This window comes from Eretmochelys imbricata, chromosome 2, assembly GCF_965152235.1.
Source record: "Eretmochelys imbricata isolate rEreImb1 chromosome 2, rEreImb1.hap1, whole genome shotgun sequence".
Classification (NCBI taxonomy): Eukaryota; Metazoa; Chordata; order Testudines; family Cheloniidae; genus Eretmochelys; species Eretmochelys imbricata.
In genome coordinates, this window is record NC_135573.1 from 172886731 (window position 1) to 172906832 (window position 20102).

General features: G+C 40.8%; 1 protein-coding gene across 1 annotated transcript in view; it reads right to left on the minus strand.

The window, feature by feature from the left end:
* CNTNAP2 (contactin associated protein 2) overlaps positions 1 to 9552 on the minus strand; it is a 1133690-nt gene extending 1124138 nt beyond the window's left edge. The window contains exons 1-2 of the mRNA XM_077808720.1: positions 9489 to 9552; positions 9300 to 9410 (exon numbers count right to left, since the gene is read on the minus strand). Of these exons, the coding sequence (XP_077664846.1) occupies positions 9300 to 9410; positions 9489 to 9552 (175 nt within the window). The remainder of the gene's footprint in view (positions 1 to 9299; positions 9411 to 9488) is intronic.
* Positions 9553 to 20102: the final 10550 nt, after the last annotated feature.

Here is a 20102-nt window from a genome sequence, read left to right on the forward strand (position 1 = left end):
TTTTCATTGGAAAAATAATAATTTAGTAGATTAATAGAATGTAAGGACATAAGGGACCTTTAGATCATCTATTCTGACCTCCTGTATATCACAGGCCATAAATTTGACCTAGTTACCCCTGTACTGAGCCCAATAACTCTGTTTGACTGAAGCATATCTTCCAGAAAGGTACCTGGTCGTGATTTGAAGATTTCAACATTTTCACCGTTTATGACTTCATAGATAATGAGACACCCACCCTGACCCAATATAACCAAATCCTACTTATATTACAGCACAAGCTTTCTGATGGCTAACATTAAGCTACTCCACCACATTCTCATAGGGCACAATACTGATGGTGGTGCAGCCATCCTTCTTCCATTCAATCTTGGAAAAGACTTCTTTGGAAAAACAAAATCCTCTGACTGTACCCGTTTTGTCAGAGAAAGCCAATATAGACATCACGTTAATTCACAGATCTGCAGCCAGGTACGGTTAACAAAAAAGAATAGATAAAAATGCTATCCAGTATTGCTCATCACCTTAGGAGACTACAAATTCCACACTGACAAAGCCTCTGACACTATGGCCCCAAATCCCTTCCAACATGAGAGTTTCACAAGTGATTTCTGTACACACATAACAGCACTGGTCACAGCCTGGCTCTAATTAGACTTAAAGAAATAGACTTGGAGAACACAAGAATCACACCGCAGTCATGGACAGACCATTACCTCTTTCCAGGTACAGTTTAGGTCCACCCCTTAAACCTAGCAAACTTTCTGGTCCCTTTCTTGCGGGCGTAGCAAAATTCCTGAACATTCTCAGAGCAATCCTCATCCAGTCAACAAGTCAGTGAGTGGAAAAATAAGTTAAACATTATGACCTTCAACCGGCCAAAGCCATCACCACAACAGGCACCTCAACATCAGAAGCTGCCAATCTACTTCTTAAAGGGCATCACCTGCCAAATGGCTGACACTAGCACCTACACAACATACATGGAATTGAAAATACAGCTCTCCCCTTTCACACAACAAGACATGCACAACACGCTGAGAGAACTCAGTCACCCCGTATACCTCAGATCCATGAAAACATTCGGGAACACATTAGATCCCTATGTAAAGAGGTTGTTGGAATCATCTTTGAAAAGGGAGTTCTATCCACCACCCTAAAATCATGCCGCAGTGTGCCAAGTACTCGAAAAACCATAACCTGATCCGGTGAACCTTGCCAAATATTCCCCAGTATAGAACATCCCATTTTTAGAAAGGTAATTGAAAATAAATATGAAAGTTACCTATGATTACATCTGTCCATGGCCAAAATCCGCTCTGTTGAGCTTTAAACCAGGACATAGAACAGAAACAGTGCTGATTGCACTAATGGATATCTTCCTCTGTCCATGGGTGGGAAGAAAACATTCATCTCATTTTATTTCATACTCCTTTTATTGGTTCTATCTATAATATTTGATATATTTATTATATAGGATTGTCATAGAGCAAGAGTCAATAACCCCCCCACCCCCGCCCCGCAACTGATTACTCCAGGCTTTTCAGGCCATTCAATAATGGGCAGAACTTCTCCGCCATCAGGACACTCACTTGTGGAGTTCCATCAGCCTCTTATTTCCCTCACGCTATTTGTCATCTGTATGAAGCATCAGGGGGAAGTTGTGCCACATGAATACATATGCCAGAAGCTTCTTAATGAAAGCCAGCTCTACATTTCATTTATTCAGTGATAAAAACTCTATCATGCAGCTGTCCCAGTGCCTGGATAAAAGGCAGTACAAGAACCCAGGCAACAGTGATGTGTTGGTGGTAAGTGTTTGCAGAGTTAACCACAAACACCACAAGCTCACCCCTTTATCAAAAGAGTCTTCCCACAGATCATCAGTTTGGCTCACAGCTGTGGAGAGCTTCTGGATTCCTCACTGCTGCTGGATACTCAAACTAGCTACAGTGGCCAAAAAATACGTCCTTCCTTCTGCTGCTGCTCAGAGAAGATAATCCGCACACTGATCCAAAAGTGCACCTCTGACCTCCTCGTTTACGCAGTCTACTGTGATTATGTCCAATGTTCCAACCCTTCAAGCAGCTTCTGAGAGTTGCCAATTATGTTACATTAGTTAAAACAAGTCACAAAGGAGGTTTCTTTCTTTGCCTGAAAAGTGGACTTTCTTCTCTCAATTAAAATACTTTTAGGTACAAGATGTGCAGCATTAATTCTTGTGCCAGTGACAAATTTAAGGTCTAAAAGCTTGGGAACTGTCACAGATAATATGCCTTATGCCAGTGGTATTCTGTGAATCTTCTTTACAATGGGATGCAGACCATTGATTTCTTTTCATAGCAGGTCATGAGTTATCAGACTTTATAACCTTGACACTGTCTATATGAAAGGTATTGTAGATAATTTTTTGAGTGTTCTAAAATGAATTAGTTAACATTTTTCTTTCCCTTGATGCCTCCTACTTAGATTGTTATTAAGACACGCTATTTTTACAGGAGAAAGAATATGAGAAAATGGTATCAATACATTTTTTAAGAACTCTGAGAGCTTTCTTATCCTCCCCTCCCCCACCCCCGGCAAAACTGGTGTCAAAATACGTGACGGTGCAGTGCAAAAGTTTTATCGTCACCGTGATGGCATAGTTGACATCTATGCCAATCACTAGTTGACTAACAATTAAATTTTTATGACATATAATCATGTGTTCTTATATGTCTCTCTGTGTTTTACACTACACAATAGACACATATGTATACACATATATTTTTAAAAGATACTGAGAAGTGCAAATTTGTACAGGTGTAGTACACAGCAGATTACTGACAGAGAACAAAATATATAAAACTAAAGGCTTCCAGGATCAGTAATATTGTAATTTATATTGTAATGGCTAAAGAGTAGGATTTAATTTGATAATTAAACAACCAACGAAAAAACCCAAGAATCATGTTTTTTCTCTCCATGGTCCTTTTATCTCTGGAATTAACAATATAGGTTTATATTTTAAGAAACTGTGTCCCTGCAAACATTGAATGGCCTGTATTCATAATCTTCTTCAATTGCCAAGTTAAAAAAAAAGCACTCAAGAATCTTTTCCCTTATTGAAAATTCTCCTTTGTTAATAAAACTACAGTATATAAATATTGGATTATGGATAATGCTGTAACATAAATAGACACCGCCCAGTAGTTTAGTCACATAATATGACTCACTTTCAAAGTGATAATTTGACAGATTATATCCTCTACAGGTACCAAATTCATGCTAATATAGGCAGGTGCAACTCCATGTAGAGCTATTAAAGTTACAGACACATATGCCAGCTGTGAACGGCATCACAAAGGGTATATAAAATGTTTAACAGAATGTGAAAGAAAAGTAGTCACAAATACAAACCACACATTACATGGCATAAATGTAAATGGCTGTATTTTGGGGGCAAAAGGTAGTGACACATACAAATGAAAGGGAATGGCAAAACGTCTCTCTTTAAATAACACTTTCATATTGAAGGGTAGTGGTAAATTCTAGCACAAAAGGGCACAAGAAAACACACTCATAGTTTTGTATATTAGGTCCAAAGAAAACAGGGAGGTCATGTGGAAGTATCTTTATCTCATGTCATCATCTCTTTCAAAAGGTAAAGACTAGCTTTAAGATGGAAATCTATTTAGAGGGTATTAGTAGAGCATATCAAGTAGTGAATCTATTTCTGGTGGATTTACAATTGTTCATAAATGTGATTTACTTCTGTCTTCTCATTCATAACTACATCACCAATGATGCCATTTTCCAGAGCCAAGTGATTGAAAGTGCTGTATAATTTGATTTTTTGTAACTTGAAAGGCCCAGTTTTGTGGGCACGGGTTCTAGATTTACAAAAGTTTGATCTGGTCTAACAATGGGCTGGTCAATCTAGCAGAGAAATTTAACGATCCAACGGCTGGAAATTGAAGCTAGACAAACTCAGACTGGAAATAATGCACACATGTTTCATGATGAGAGTAATTAACCATTGGAACAACTTACCAAAGGTCTTGACGGATTCTCAATCTCACTGGATTTTCAAATCAAGACTGGATGTTTTCCTGAAAGATCGGCTCTAGCAATTCTGTGGGGGAAGACCTATGGCCTATGTTATACAGGAGGACAGACTGGGTGATCACAGTGGTCCCTTTTGGCCTTGCCAACGCCATTGGCTCTGGCTGAATCCCAGTCACTGCCTGGGATGGGAGACTTTGTATCCCCCATCCCCACCTGTGTATCTCCTTTTCCTTCCCACCTTATTTCTTCTCTTTCCTATCCCTCTACTTTTTCCTTCTGTCTAATAAAAGTCTGACTTAGCTGGCCATGTTTTGCTACACTGAGCCTGTGACTAAAGAGGTCTTTAAAAGCAATGCCCCAAATAGTGTATTGCTGGTATGAATTTGCAAGGTCTTGGAGTGGTTAATAAGACCATGTGCTATGCCTGTGTTTATCGTGCAGTGAGGCCACAAATAAGAATCAACACCAGAGACAGAAGTTACATTTTCTCCCTTTGCTGTTCTTTTCTCTCCCATTTTATGCATGTCTTTTTTCTTCCAAGCAGCCAGGAACAGGGAACTGCGGCCAATGGGAGCTGTGGGGATGGTGCATCAAGGCATGAGCAGTGCACGGAGCCACATGCCCCCCCCCCCAGGGGCTGCAGGGACATGCTGGCTGCTTCTGGGAGCTGCACAGGGCCAGGACCAGGGCCAGGGCAGGCAGGGAGCCTGCCTTAGCCTTGCTGTGCCACCTAACAGGAGACGCTCGAGGTAAGTGCCGCACAGCGGGAGCCCGCATCCCAACCCCAAGCCCTGAACCCCCTCCTGGAGCCTGCATCCCGTACCCCCTCCGGCACACGAATCCCCACCCACACTGCAACCCCCTGCCCCAGACCTGACTCCCTTCCCGGAGCTAGCACCCTGTACCCCCTCCTGCACCCCAAGACTCTGCCTCAGCCGGAAGCCCTCTCCTGCCCCCAAACCCCCGACCCAGGCTCAGCCTGAAGCCCCCTCCCACACTCCGAACCCCTCGGCTCCAGCCTAGAGCCCGCACCCTCTCCCGAGCCCCAACCCCCTGACCCATCCCGGTGAAAGTGAGTGAGGGTGGGGGAGAGCAAGCAACAGAGGGAGGGGGGGATGGAGTGAGCAGGGGAAGGGGCAGGGCCTCAGGGAAGGGGCAGGGTAGATTCTGGGTTGCTTTTAAATTCAAAAAGTGATCTTGTGCGTAAAAAGGTTGGAGACCACTGCTGTATAGCAAAATCCAAATCTTGTTTAAAATTCTTTAATGTTGGACAATGACAGGGTGATGTTAACACCTTTAACTGTTTGGGTACATTTATTCTATTTAAATTAATACAGCAGGTTGTGCAAATTTTTCACATCAAAACCTCAGACCTACTCAAAAAGAGCCTGGGGCCAAAGTTTCATTATACTCATGACACTCAGGCTGTGTTTGCGTAAGACTAGTAGTCAATTCCTCTATACACAAAACTGTGCAAAATTTAAAAAAAAAAATTTTTCAGCAAAAATATGAAGTGTCAGGAACACCTAAACATTTCATCAGTTTGTGTCGATTTCGCCAAATTGTTGTGATCAGAAAATCCTAACAAATAAAAAAACACATAAATAAATCCCATTTTGAAAATTTCATTTTTTAAATTCACAATTACTTTTAGTTTTGAAATTTCCTTTAATTATATAAAAATAAAAACAAACAACACACAAAATTGAAATGAAAATTTCATTTCAGCTTGAACAAAACTTTTCACAAGACCCAAGACTTTTCATTAACTTTTTGATTCACTGAAAAAGTTCAAAAATTTCATGTCCAGTTCAGCCTGAAATAATCCCGCCACCCCACGATTTTTTAGAATTGCTAGCAAACTGAAACATCCACTATTTACTGAGCACTATTTCTACAGCTAGGAAATTGTTAAACATTTCTTTCCCAATTGACATTCTTTCCTGCCTCCAAAAATGGCTGTCCTCCTCAACAATTCCCAAATTTCTTCTACCTACCTCTTCTAAAGACAGATAACGTAAGTAATGGGGGAAGGGTGTAATATTAGAGTGTGCTGGGTTCTAGGGGACCCTGAAAGGTGCAGAGAAGGGCCATGTCTTGGAGGTTTGAGTTTTCAGATTCAAATGTCCAACTAAATTTAGAGGGATGGGTTTAATTACATCCCCTCTGAAGAAAACTGCAAGCACCAGTTCACCAATCCCTTCCTGAACCAAGCCTTGCAGAGCCCTAACACTTATGCATGAAACTTCCCTGAGTATTAAGAAAAACAAAAGTTCCTAAGCATACATCTAGTTATCTTAGGGTTCAATCTGATGCTATTAGAGTGAATGGCAGACTTAATTCCACTTGCCAGGACTACAGCACATTTTAAGGCACACTATTAAACAGAGTTGCATGCTGTCTGGTGAAAACTTCACATTGGCTCAGATATTTTGAAGATAGTAGTCACCTTAATACTGAAAATTCAGCCCTACAAAGTAGGGGTTGAGTTCAACTTTTATGGGGTTGGAGTTTAACATTTTCAAGTGCATGTTTCCTTATTTTAAAGCCTTTTTTTGTTTTTGTCTCTTTCGATGTAATGACTCAGCAAGAGAAGATTTCTTCTTCTAGATAGTGCAATCACCTGGGGAGCCCCATTTCTCAGTGATGGTACTATGAAGTAACAAATATCTATATTTCTTTACAGTTAATTTGATTAGTGATATCTCTACTTCCATGATGTTATAAAATAATTCAACATAACAACTGAGCTATTTTCCCTTAGCTATAGAAACAGAAACAGAAAGAGAGTTAGTCCTCCTGTCATTGACACTTGTGTAAATCAGGAATTGTTTCAATACCACCCATGAAAAGGAGTATAGAATTAGGTATTAGATATGTACAAACTGAAGTTTCAAACAGGGGTAGTCTTAGACTAGTACATCTCTTGAAACTGTTCAGAGGCAATATTGTATTAGAACTTGTATTAGAAAAGCTAATAGAGACATGTAAAACCTGAGGTTGCTTCTTTATGTTTATTGTCTGTGTAACTTGTATGCATTTACTTTTCCTTACCATTTCTAAGTTTTCTATTAATTAAACATTTTGTTTATTTTTACTCCAAGCGGGTCTCTAGTGTGCAAACTAAGTGTGTCCCAAAGTGAACTGATAATTGAGAGTGGATTTCACACTTGAGGGGTGATGAATCAGCGGGGAAAAGTCTGAGTGTCTGTTAGTTAAGAACTCGGGGAGATGAATTTGGGAAGACTCATGACCAGAAAGGGTTGCTGAGGTCACCTTTTAAGTAGTAACTAGGCTCGTGGAAGCCAGGGTGAGGCCTTACGCTTGTCGGTTGGCTGCTGGTACCAGAGTTCTGAGCCATGGTAGCATAGCATTAAGGAATGCAAAGTTTCAAGGCAGATAGTGACAGAATTCCTTATTGGATGGGGTGATTCCCAAAATATCACAGCAGGGTAAGCTGAGGTAATGATCTGGTTGTTCCATGATCAGGGAGATCCTGGCTTGGGGGATTGAAAGGTGAGGGGAGGTCTGTCCCTCTGATTTTGACTCTCCTTCTTTTAGTCTGGGTGAAATCCCTCTATAATTGCTGCACAAGGATAAGACTCAGTGGACCTCCAGGGACCATAGTTGAGGTCAAGAAGGGGAAGGATCTTCTGTACATAGAATTCTCTCTTTTGAAGGCATGTGAGATCATTCTACCTGAAACAGCATTAATTTACTTCAGGTTTTATGCCTGCAATCTCCATTGAGAGGGTGTTGGGAGTATTTGGGTTTTTTTAAAATGCTAATTGGCAAGGGCGTCTTTCAAAGTTCCTTCCCCACTCTGAACTCTAGGGTACAGATGTGGGGACCTGCAGGAAAATCCCCTAAGCTTATTTTTACCAGCTTAGGTTAAAACTTCCCCAAGGTACAAACTATTTTACCTTTTGCCCTTGGACTTTATCGCTGCCACCACCAAGCGTCTTACAGATATATAACCGGGAAAAAGCCCGCTTGGAAACGTCTTTCCCCCCAAACCCTGCACCCCCTTTCCTGGGGAAGGCTTGATAAAAATCCTCACCAATTTGCATAGGTGAACACAGACCCAAACCCTTGGATCTTAAGAACAACGAAAAAGCAATCAGGTTCTTAAAAGAAGAATTTTAATTGAAGAAAAAAAGTAAAAGAATCACCTCTGTAAAATCAGGATGGTAAATACCTTACAGGGTAATCAGACTCAAAACATAGAGAATCCCTCTAGGCAAAACTTTAAGTTCCAAAAAGACACAAAAACAGGAATATACATTCCATTCAGCACAGCTTATTTTATCAGCCATTTAAAGAAATTATAATCTAACACATATCTAGCTAGATTACTAAATTCTAAGACTCCATTCCTTTTCTGTTCCTGGCAAAAGCATCACACAGACAGAGAGAACCTTTGTTTCCCCGCCCCCCCAGCTTTGAAAGTATCTTGTCTCCTCATTGGTCATTTTGGTCTGGTGCCAGCGAGGTTATCCTAGCTTCTTAATCCTTTACAGGTGAAAGGATTTTTCCTCTGGCCAGGAGGGATTTAAAGGTGTTTACCCTTCCCTTTATATTTATGACAATGTCATTTCAGAATAATTCAAGAGGAGGGGAAGTTGTATCTGCATAGAGAATGTTATATGTGATATTATATCTTCCAAAGTCGATGGGGGAGGAGCAGAAGACATAATGGAGCACAGAGACTGATGAAATGTCCACGGTGGGGGGAGAGGTGGCAACTGCCCACTTTCCCAACTAGCAAATGAGACCCCTGCTGATTGGGCTATCTAGGAAGAGACATATGTTTCCCATAGGGAGAGGGGAACCAGAAGAGCAGTACAGAGGCCAAAACTTCTACTGGACTGGGGATCCCATCCTTGCAGATTCTCAGGATCCACAGATTTGAGAGGTCGGAATCCTTTCCCCATCTCAACCTCAAATCCCCTTTTAGTTGTGAATTCCACAAGGTCAACCTCACTATACTCCTTTCACAATTTCTTTTGGAGGGAACAGTTTTGATATTAATTTTCCAATCTCTTTCCCAAGTACCCACAACATTTTAGTACGACACTTTACAGAAAGCATTTCACCAGACTACTAAACAATCATTAGGGTCAACACCAATACAGTATTGCTGTGCATCAAAGTTGAGATTTGGTTTAAAATAAATAATTAACATTTATTTTACATGAAATAGATAGAGTTTGCTGCAGGTATATGAATGTTGGGAAGGAGAGATCTCTTACCTCCTCTTTTATTCAGCTTTGCATACCCTGGTGCATAGCTACTAGCCATAGATGATGAACTGCTGAAGGAGGAGTGGGATAATGCTGAGAGCAGTGGTTCATCACATTTTTCTGAAAGACAAAGAAAATAAATACATGTATTTCCACATTGCTGTTTAATGGGTCAGACACACTAGAGAGAATCTATACCTTGGATATCTTTCCTAGTTACTTGTGTGCCCCTTATTATAAGAGTATCTGAGAGCATCACCATCGCATTCTAGACTCCGGAGTGCTCGGGAAGTACTATGATCCCCATTTTGCAGAGGGCGAACTGAGGCACAGGCAGTCGATGAGGGATAGTGCCCTAGCCACTTGGGTGTACTTCCTCTTCTTAAGGATGCATAGATTAAAAAAAGTACCCTCCCACATTTGAAATATCTTTTGGCAAGATAAAATAAAGATAGTAAACATAATTAGAGCAACTATCAGATTAACAGAAGACAATATGTGCACTTTCAATGCTTGGTGAAGGTGTTAATAACCTGACTGACAATTTTATTCATAATTTATCAAAGAAAATAATTAAATTGTGATCTCTATATAACTACAGATTGCAGATGCAGTGAGAAAAAATGGAAAGATAAGGGATATAATATGTCCTTTTTTAAAGTAATCTTTCTAATCCTTTAAAGCACTATCCATCTATTTTGCATAAAATAAAGAAGGTTAACTTGGGTGTTATTGTCCAAGATGGAGAAAAAAAACCAGAATTTCTGCTTTGTATAATAAAGAGTTTAAAACAAAATCCTATTGTTGGATCAAATTATGTAAGTAAAGGCGGAAATGATTAGCTTTAGATACCTCAGCTGCTTAGAACAATTAATATGCAGACCTTTATTCTAGTTTCTCTAATATTTCTGTGCAAGTGTGAAATATATGAGTTTTAATACTCTCCTACATCTTAAATACAATCTCACTGCAGAGAAATTAAAAATAACTAAATGTTTTAATGCATACACCCCAGCAGAGGCTCTGCTATAAAAGTAAAACATCTCCTATTTACATGAATACAGAAAGTTAGCTCAATCCCAGATGGGCAGCATCTCTACCACAAAAACACAGCACTTCATTTTGGTCCAATTAGAAGACCATGATCAGGGGAGAGGCTAAAAATGGTTCTTGCATGTAGAATGAATTAACTGTAACCTCAAGAGAGGGTGTTTACTATGGGTCAAATAGAGATCATGAGTGAGGTAAGTCATTTATAATGATCCTGGTCAACTAATATTTCCAGTCAAAAATAATTTCTCCCTTTCTCTTCCTGAATAAACCAAACGTATATCTCTATATAATGAAAAAAATGTAAACAGTTCCACAACTATGAAACAGAACAATAAAACAGAAGGGGATTCTGATTAAAACTAATTAATATTATGCCATTTAACAGTCTAATTTAGATGTCCTCACAAATTAGCTATCATTAGTTAAGAAAGGGTGGGTGGGGAGAATATATTTCATACTAGCATAGAAATATAGGCAAACACTAGATAAAAGGACAACTGTTAGTTGTTCTAATGACTATAAAGCACATAATTTCTATCTTTAATGTCATAATTGAGTTTAGCCAAATAGAAAGAGGGGGAGATTTATTTTAAATTCTATTTGTTCATTTTACAAAACAGAACTTTTGATTTTTGTTGTTGTTTTAGCCCTAATTACACAACAGAATGCAGACAGACAGATCTCCGCATTGTTTCAGAGTGAAGTTCCAGGCAGACACAGAGGTATGTCCAACGCACATCTCATTTCAAGACCAGGGCCTCAGGCACTAATACAGACATTAATTAACTGAGTTGATTTGTGTGTGGAACTCAAGTTACTTGAACAATCACCATAATGGGCATTGTTCACATGAAAAGTACAGTTTAGGCCCCAAATCTATTTATTGAAAAATATTTTATTGTTGTTGAAAATTTAATTAAAATGTAGAACCCAAAAATTAGACATGCTTTTTTTTTCATAAATAGGTGCATAGACTTAGGCTAAGTCTATATTTAGATGCTGTAAGAAATGGCTTGATTTAAAAAGTGCTGAACACTCATTTGCTGACACTGGCTTCTAAGAATATATCGGCCTGCGTAGAAACTTCTGGTGGTTCAGTACTTTTGAAAATCAGGCCACATGCATGCTTAAATGTGTATGTAGGAGTCTAACTTGCAAGTCCTATTTTTTTTAAAAAAATCTTGGCTTACATGCTGATCTCATTGAATCCTGAACAGTGGCATCACAACAGCACATGAGAAAATTATAAATATTTTCAAAAACTTAGACTTTTTCCCCAGTGAGTTATTCATAAACAGGACATTTTCTAATGTATTTGGTAATTGTAAGTATTTGTCAAGTAGTTTGTATAAGGAATTTTTGGCCTATAGCTTGTTTGCAAAACTGTTTATTTCCACAGTTCATTTTAGTGCTATGTGGCCAGCCATGTAAGTCATATGACATTATCTTTGTTCCCTGGTTGGATGGTTGAAACATTTTCAGAAGAATATTTAATGACAAACTGCAACTAAGAAAGAAACTTCCAGGACAAGTTTGGCTAATAATCAATAATAAACAAGATCAAAAGTCTTTGAATATTGAATACTCACTATTAATGAATAATATGATTACATTGTGAATTGATCTTGTGACTTTAATTCACGAAATGTTTCATGCATCAGGGGCTCTGTTTTCAAATTAGTTTCTTATCTTACACTACTTGACCACTCTTTTAGAAACTAATTACAAACCAAAAGTTAAATTGGCCATCAGTTACAATGGATGACATAAACAAATAAATAAATAAATACATAAAGCTTTGTGTGTGTGTGTGTGTGTTTTTAAACTATTAGTTTAGTGTAGGTGTTCCTAATAAGGGTGTGTGTGTGTGTGAGTGTGAGAGAGAGAGAGAGAGAGAGACTTGTTTTTATCTTGTCAGTGTTCCTTCTGGATAAATACCATATACATTTGCTTAGGAATCAACACACCTATTTTACAAACCTCCCAGAAAGTTGCAGTTCCTACTTTATCTCATGTACACTAGGACTGAAAGATCAACTGATGTAAGCACAGAAGAAAAGCTTTATTATGATGAGGATGCTTCATTCTTTGCACATTCAGGCCTCCTATAGACAAAGCTTATATTGAAGAATATGTGGTTTTTAATATCTTTTTATCATCAAATTCTTAACATTATGTGCCTTGTCTCTGTATTTCCACATTTTCTGGACCATAAACCCTTTTATGCAATATTTCCTCTGAGGAAAAAATGCCTGCATCTTGATAGAAAAAAAGAAGAAGTAGGAATGAGAAAATCTATTTATAAAGTACATTAACAAAATACAATAGATCTCTCTAGTGTCAGAACTAGATAGAGATCATTGAACACAATGGGAAGCAAAGGATAGATTCTTAACAATATTTGTGGAATAAAGGATTTATCCTGATGGCACACTGAAAAATATGAAAAAAGGTAAAGTGGGACATTTTGACCGAGTCCTTCTTTCCAATAATGATCTGTATCGGAAACCTAAAACTGGATTTTAGGCAAGCTGTTCAGAGACAGCACTCTACAGATGAAAGAGATGGCTCCACAGAGCAGGTGCTTATCAGAAGCTCTGTTGTCTCACCAATTCTGGTAGCCAATGAGAAGATCATAACATATAAGGGCTCCTCTTCCCATTTGGAAATGTCCATTACTGCTACTGCACTTTAAATAAATCAAAAGAAAAATATATAAACATGATCAGAAATGGTGCTAGTATTGAAATCACTGTCCCTTGTATTTGTTGTCCATGAGGGCACCTCGCAAACTCTCTCCCAAAAGAGCAAAGGAATGAAATAAGGAAGCCTAAAACAGCTGAAAATAAAATTAGGGCCCCTGTAAGCAGTGCCATGGCAATATATTCCAGGCCTGGTTTGAAGACTCAAATCTGCTCTCCACTGTAAAAAACAAAAAAACAACAAAAGTGCAGTCCTTGCTAAGTACTTGTACAAAGGGAGCCTTCTCTGAAGCACTCATTAATCAGCTGAACCCAGTGCTATCAACCTTGCTTTCCAGTTCTCACTCTCTCTCAAAAAAAACCAAAACAAAACAAAAAAACAAACAAAATAACAACCCCACAAACACAACGACAAACAGACCGGATGACATGGCTTTTCCTGCCCTATGGACTTTCTTAGATAGGTCTGGGTTAATTTTAGTTTTCTTGCAAAACTCCTTTCATTAGCAGACACAGACACTGAAAGACACCAAAAAAATAGGCAGTGCTGGGTCTGTGTGAGGGAAACTCGCATATAAAGACCTTTTCTGAACAAAGCTCAGGAGCTCAACTGGCTCCTTCACTTCCAAGTCATCCTTAAAAACGCACGTGCAAAAAACTGGCAAAGAAAGCAGCTTTGCTCTTAAAAGGCTCAGAGTAGCTGGTTGCTAGGTTTCAAGCCTGCCTCTTTGGAGAAGCCTACACAGGGAGCAGAAGCCCACAGCAGCAAGTATTAGAGCCAGGGTATATAAACTCAGGCTTATGATATGCTGCTAAAAATAGCTGTGTGGATGTTTGGGCTTAAGCCTACCTCCCCTTTCTAGGTTTCAGAGCCTGAGCTCCAGCCCAATCCCAAACATGTCCCAGCTGTTTTTAGAACTGTAGCACAAGCCCAAGTGTGTAGACCTGGGCTTTGAGACTCACTGATGCGGGTTGCTCCTTACTGCATAAATGTACCCTAAGGTCTTCGCTGCTGAGACTTTTCAGTTTCTCTCCCATCAAAAAAACAAACTTTTCTCCAACTTCATCCTAATGATGCATCCTATTGCCCACTTGTGTTACAGTGTGGCTAAGAGGAGGGAATGAAAACTCACATTAAAGAACTTGTTTGGGATCTGATGACCTTTCATATGGAATTGCTTTCACCATTGAAATCTTCTCTCTTTGAACTTTGTGGATATTCCTAATGTTTCAGCCTGTGAAGCAGCAGTTTCCTTACATCCAGTGAACCCAGAAGACCATAATTCTGATAAAGCATCTCAAAGGCCACAAAGTAAACCACAAGTCATTTGAACGTCAATATCTGGACTCAGCAATTTTTTGCTCACAAAGTTAATTTTTGATAAGACAGTATAAAATATCTTGGCCAAAACCACACAAACAAAAACAATGAAATGTTCTCTAGCAATCTATCAGCTCCCAGTTTAAATTCTGGCATTAGATTGTGCGAAGCTTTAGTCTCAGCGAAACACCAAGAACGCCCCTGAATCTGATTTCACAGTGGATGGATTGCTTCCACCCTTGCTGATCATCTCATTGTGATACGGTGTTTTACTGTAACACTAATGTCCTTTTTCAACACATCCTAATGACTCAGTCAGTGCAACACATGGGAGAAAAGATGTGTACTGATTTACCTGCTGAATTCCATTTTGAACACCTTTATACACTGCCGCCATATTAGCTCCACTGTCATAGATGTGTCCCTTGCAAATTAGCCATACCTAAACATTCCTTTTTCCGCTTCTACTAGCATCCATAATATCCTGTCCTGTTTTGGCTTGGATAGCAACAAAATCTATAAAACATGAAACAGGGCCCCGACTATACCATTCAGGTCACACTTGGGGCACTACATGGATATTGTTAGGGCCCTATGCAGAAAAAAAAGTGAGAAATAAACTTCTTCTCCTTACAAAAACAAAAGAAAAATAAATAATCCGGGGTCCTTTATGGGCCTAGGCCCTCTTCCAAGGGAATTCTTTAACTCCCTTTGCCTGCCTGTAGGTCAATAATTTAGATATCCATCTTGTGAATGTAACGGCTATTTTAATCACTAGCCTTTCACCAACATGCCACATGTGATGCATATGCATTTCATATACTTTTGAGGCTACAGCTTGGCTTTTGCACTGGCTTGAAATGACCAGGGTTGGGAAAAAGTCAAGTAAATGATGTAGATTTCCTGTGTTGGTGTTGTATGCTCTCCAACATGCACTTTCAACTATATCAATTTTTAATACTTATCTTAGGGAAGCATCTAATAAGCAGGACAAGAAACCACAAAAGATCTCACTTTCATGTTGACAAAAAATCACTCTCATTTAAAAATCTCTCTATGTTAAAAAGCTCCCCTGAGTGAATTTGTGAGTTAAAAGGAAGGGTTCTATTTAAAATGAATAGACTGCTAAAATGCTATTAAAATTGTATTAATAACTTATGGATAGTATATAGCCCAAAAGAATTAAAATTAAAAGATTGCTTATGTAGGGCAAGCTAACATTTCTAAACCTGTATGAGATTTCCAAGATATATATATATATATTTATTGGATCATTTAGCCTAACTTCATAGCCAGAAACGGTGTGATGCCACAGCGGGGACAAATCGAGGGACCTTAGTTTTCAGTTTTCACTGTTTTCTGCAGAATCCAATCTTTCACTGACTAAAAACAGAATCATAATCCTTTCTGATACAGATATACAGTAGTCTTCCCCATATAAGTCAATGTACTGTGCCCTGTTAATCAATTACAGAACACTGCCTCCAGCCAGAAATAGCAGCAACAAAGAAATAAACTCTACCCCACACCATTTGTATCAGAGACGTGTTAATGCCAAAGGCAGCTTGGGACTGTTTAAATGTTAACATTATGAAGCAAGAGCACTCTTCTTCTCTCCTCCATTTTGTCCCAATAGCCTTGGCAACAAGAGCTTCTGCCACCATTATAGGTATAATGCAACTTCAAATGCACTTACGTTCCAGTTCTGAGGAAAGAGTGAGTGTTTTTTCCAAACACACCAAAAGGGCTCCTTTATAAGGGCAGGCAAAGGCAGAAAAATTTATGTTTATGTTCTGCTGTTTACTATAGGTGAAATTCACCCCCATGCCGTGGTGAGCTGGAGCCGGTTCACACCGGTTCGCTGGAACCGGTTGTTAAATTTAGAAGCCCTTTTAGAACCGGTTGTTCCGCAAGGGACAACCGGTTCTAAAAGGGCTTCTAAAATTAACCGGCCAAAAGTGGCACTTTAGGCGCCGACTCCATGGGTGCTCCAGCCCTGGAGCACCCAAGGGGAAAGTTTGGTTGGTGCAGAGCACCCATCAGCAGCTCGCCGCCCCGCCCCCAGTCCCAGCTCACCTCCACTCTGCCTCCTCCCCTGAACGCGCCGCCCCGCTCTGCTTCTCTGCCCCCTGCAGGCTTCCCGCAATACAGCTGTTCGTGCCGGAAGCCGGGGTGGACTGAGAAGCAAGCGGTAGCTTCGCGCTCAGGCCCAGGGAGGCGGAGGTGAGCTGGGGCGGGGGGGCACAAGGAGGGCCGCCCGCACCGCAGCAGGTAACCTGGGGGCACGCAGGGGAACCGCTCTCCGCCCCAGCTCACCTCCACCACCTTGGGCCTGAGCGTGAAGCCGCCGCTTGCTTCTCAGTCCTCCCAGGCTTCCCGCACAAACAGCTGATTCATGGGAAGCTGGGGGGGGCGGGGGTGGAGAAGCAGAGTGAGGCAGCATGTTCAGGGGAGGAGGTGGAGTGGAGGTGAGCTGGGGCCGGGGTGGGGAGCTGCCAGTGGGTGCTCTGCACACACCAAATTTTTCCCGCGTGTGCTCCAGCCCCGGAGCACCCATGGAGTCGGCGCCTAAGGCACCACTTTTGATGTGATCGGTGGGGGGAGTGGCCACTTCCCCTGCAGCTACGCTATCCCGCCCCTAGGAGCCAGAGGGACCTGCCAGATGCTTCCTGGGAGCTGCCCCAGGTAAGCACTGCCAGGACTCCTCACCTCGCCTCCCGGCAGGTCCCTCTGGATCTTAGGGGTGGGGTGGGCACCCAATACGGTGGCCCACGAGACCCTCCTGCCCAGTTCTGGGGGCAGTCAGGGGACAGGGGAGGGGGGTAGATGTGACAGGAGTCCAGGGGGGTGGGGGTGGGCAACGACCCCCTTGTAGGGTGAGGAGGAAACTGGTTGTTAAGATTTTGGTAGCTCATCAATGCCCCCATACACAGAACAAACACAAGTCCTGTGTACCACTTAAGGAGCGAAAATCCTGTCACCAGTGAAGTCATTGATAAAACTGTCATCAACTTCAATGGGAATAGGATTTTATTCAAGACCTCTGAAATTTCATTGGGTTTGGAGTTCCACCTGAAACACTGACTGAACCTGTAATTTTGTTTAACTAAAGATACCAAAACCACCAGTCTTCAAGTGCTTTGGAGTGACCACATCTGCACTGGACTTGAACCTGACACACTCTGCATTCATTTGGTAAGGCTAGGAACATTGATCAGAGCAGGACATGGATTTTATTGTTATTCCTGCATATCTGTAAACATTTTGAAGTTGCTGTTCTCTTGTGGATTTTAACTTTGAACTCAAAGGATGGGAGAGATTACAAAGCAAGCACTGTTCTAAATTATGCAAGAGGCCTGTAACCTTCAGCACTCTGGTGCTGCAAAATGGAAATTCTGTGTTGACTGCAAATAAATGTAATAGCGGTTCTTTCTGTGGCAAATTCTAGGACTGTGAAATAACTGAGTTACACAGAATTTTTCCAATATGGCCACTGCTCACACTTCCACTTGAAAATGTCCAAGACTGTGCTCAATGCAATTTTTTGCCTTCTGTTAACAATTAGATTCCAACATGGTTCATTCGAACCCAAACATTTTTGAACTTCAAGGATTGCGAGAATCCATGCAAACCATACATAAAGACCTGCCAGACACTTTAAACTAATTTTAGAAAGGTTCAAATAGCTCTTTTGCAATGACCAGATTCTTGTGACACAAGCTGATAACTGAATGGAAGTCTGCTGAAGTAAATTTCCAATGTAAATGACTCACTACCCCTCCCTTGATATTTTTAATTTAGTGCATTTTTTTTTAAAATGTCTCCAATTTTTGACATGATTCATTGTTTCAGTGCACTTTTTAAAGCCTGGCAAACTGAAGCAATGAGCAAGAGATAATATATGCTTTTAAAAAATAGCAAAAATGAGTCACATTACAGCATCAATCATTCAGAAAATGCCAAAGAAACATTTGAAGCAAAGTCAGCACTTTCTCTATGCATTTTCTCCTGTCATCTCAAACTTTAATAAACTTGGCAGTTCACATAACAAAAGCATCCGGAATGAGTCTCTCAGAATGATGTTAAAATTGTAGGGCTAGATTCACTCTTACTGGTACAGGAAGGTGCAAATAGCGTGACCAGATGTCCCGATATTTGGGTTTTTTTCTTATATAGGCTCCTATTACCCCCCAACCCCTGTCCCGATTTTTCACACTTGCTATCTGATCGGCCAAGGTGCAAATCATCCCTTCTTGCAATAGCTTTGAAAACTGTGCACTTCACTGGAAATTACCTAGGAAACTAAATCAAACCAGAAATTCATTAATACCCTCCACCAAATCCACAAACTTAGGGAACGAATGGGTGAGATTTATGGTGGAGGGCAGAACAGGAGAAGGCCCTCACCTGCTTTGCTTTCTATTATCAAATGTTCAATGCCCCAACCACCTCACCCAAGAGTCTGAGGCAGGGACTAGGACCATCTATGAGAGAACTCCTGTTACAACAGATGCACACGCCCCTCTGTTGGCATCTTCCTGCCCGACAATCACTGGTAAGGCCATCATGCATTAATCTTCACTATCTAAGGGCTTCATTAAATCTTCATGTCCTTTAGCCACATCTCTTCTTCCAGCAGACCCCTCAAGCTGATGGTATTAATTACCACTATAAGCCCTCTCTGGGCTGACTTTCTGCCCCTCAGTGACCTCCCCCATAGCGTGCACCGGCAGAAGCTAGAGCAGACTGAGTGACTATAGTCAGTATATTAAAAAGTAACATGCAGGATGAGTAGTGCACACTGACAGAGAGAGTTTGGATTTTGCAAGAAAATATGCAGATAAAAGAAAAGCTGATTATTACTAAATAGAAAAGTAAGGATTACTATGTATTATTCATGTGTATTTTCATATAACAAGATGCATCTGAAAACTAAGAACTTAATTCTCTAAACATTTATGCATACGAACTGTACAATTAACTTCACTGGCTTTTGGTGATACGAGAAACATGGGGCGGGGGAAAATCCTGTTTTTAGTTTGTTTGCAGCAGGCTGCCCAAGTGCTTAGTGTCCTAATAGTGGAAGATGATTTCTCTAACAATGTTAACTTTTCCCATTAAAGTGGTCTTTTTTGGGTAGTGTGACAAAGTTCCTCCTCTGCCTTGCTGGGTCCTGCATTTTTTGGCGGATTTACTCACCTCAGAGGTTCATGGCAGCCCTCAGTTTGGCCGCTTCGGCTAGAGGCTCAAACTTGTCATTCACTCAGCTAACCTCATCACTGGCCAGCATGGGGGAAATGGAGAACAATCTCTGCAGTCTCTGTTGTCCCACCTAGTGGGTCGGGGACAGGCCAGATCCCTTTCCAAATTAGACTTTCCCTTCTCATGTTGCTCACAGACCAGGTCAGCTCCTCCTGTGTCCAATCAGGAATTGGGGGGGGTGGTTGAGAGGAACCCAGGCCCACCTTCTACACTGGGTTCCAGCCCAGGGACCCGTGGATAGTGGCTGTCTACGTCTACTGTATCAACTGCATGACAGCTACAACTCCCTGGGCTACTTCCCCATGGCCTCCCCCAGGAACTTCTTTATCCTCACCGCAGGATCTTCCTCCTGAACCCTGATCACGCTTGTACTCCTCAGTCCTCCAGCAGCACACCTTTTCCCTCCCTGCTCCTTGCACGCCCTCCACTAACTGCTGGGAGGTCCTTTTTAATTGACTCCAGGTGTCTTAATTA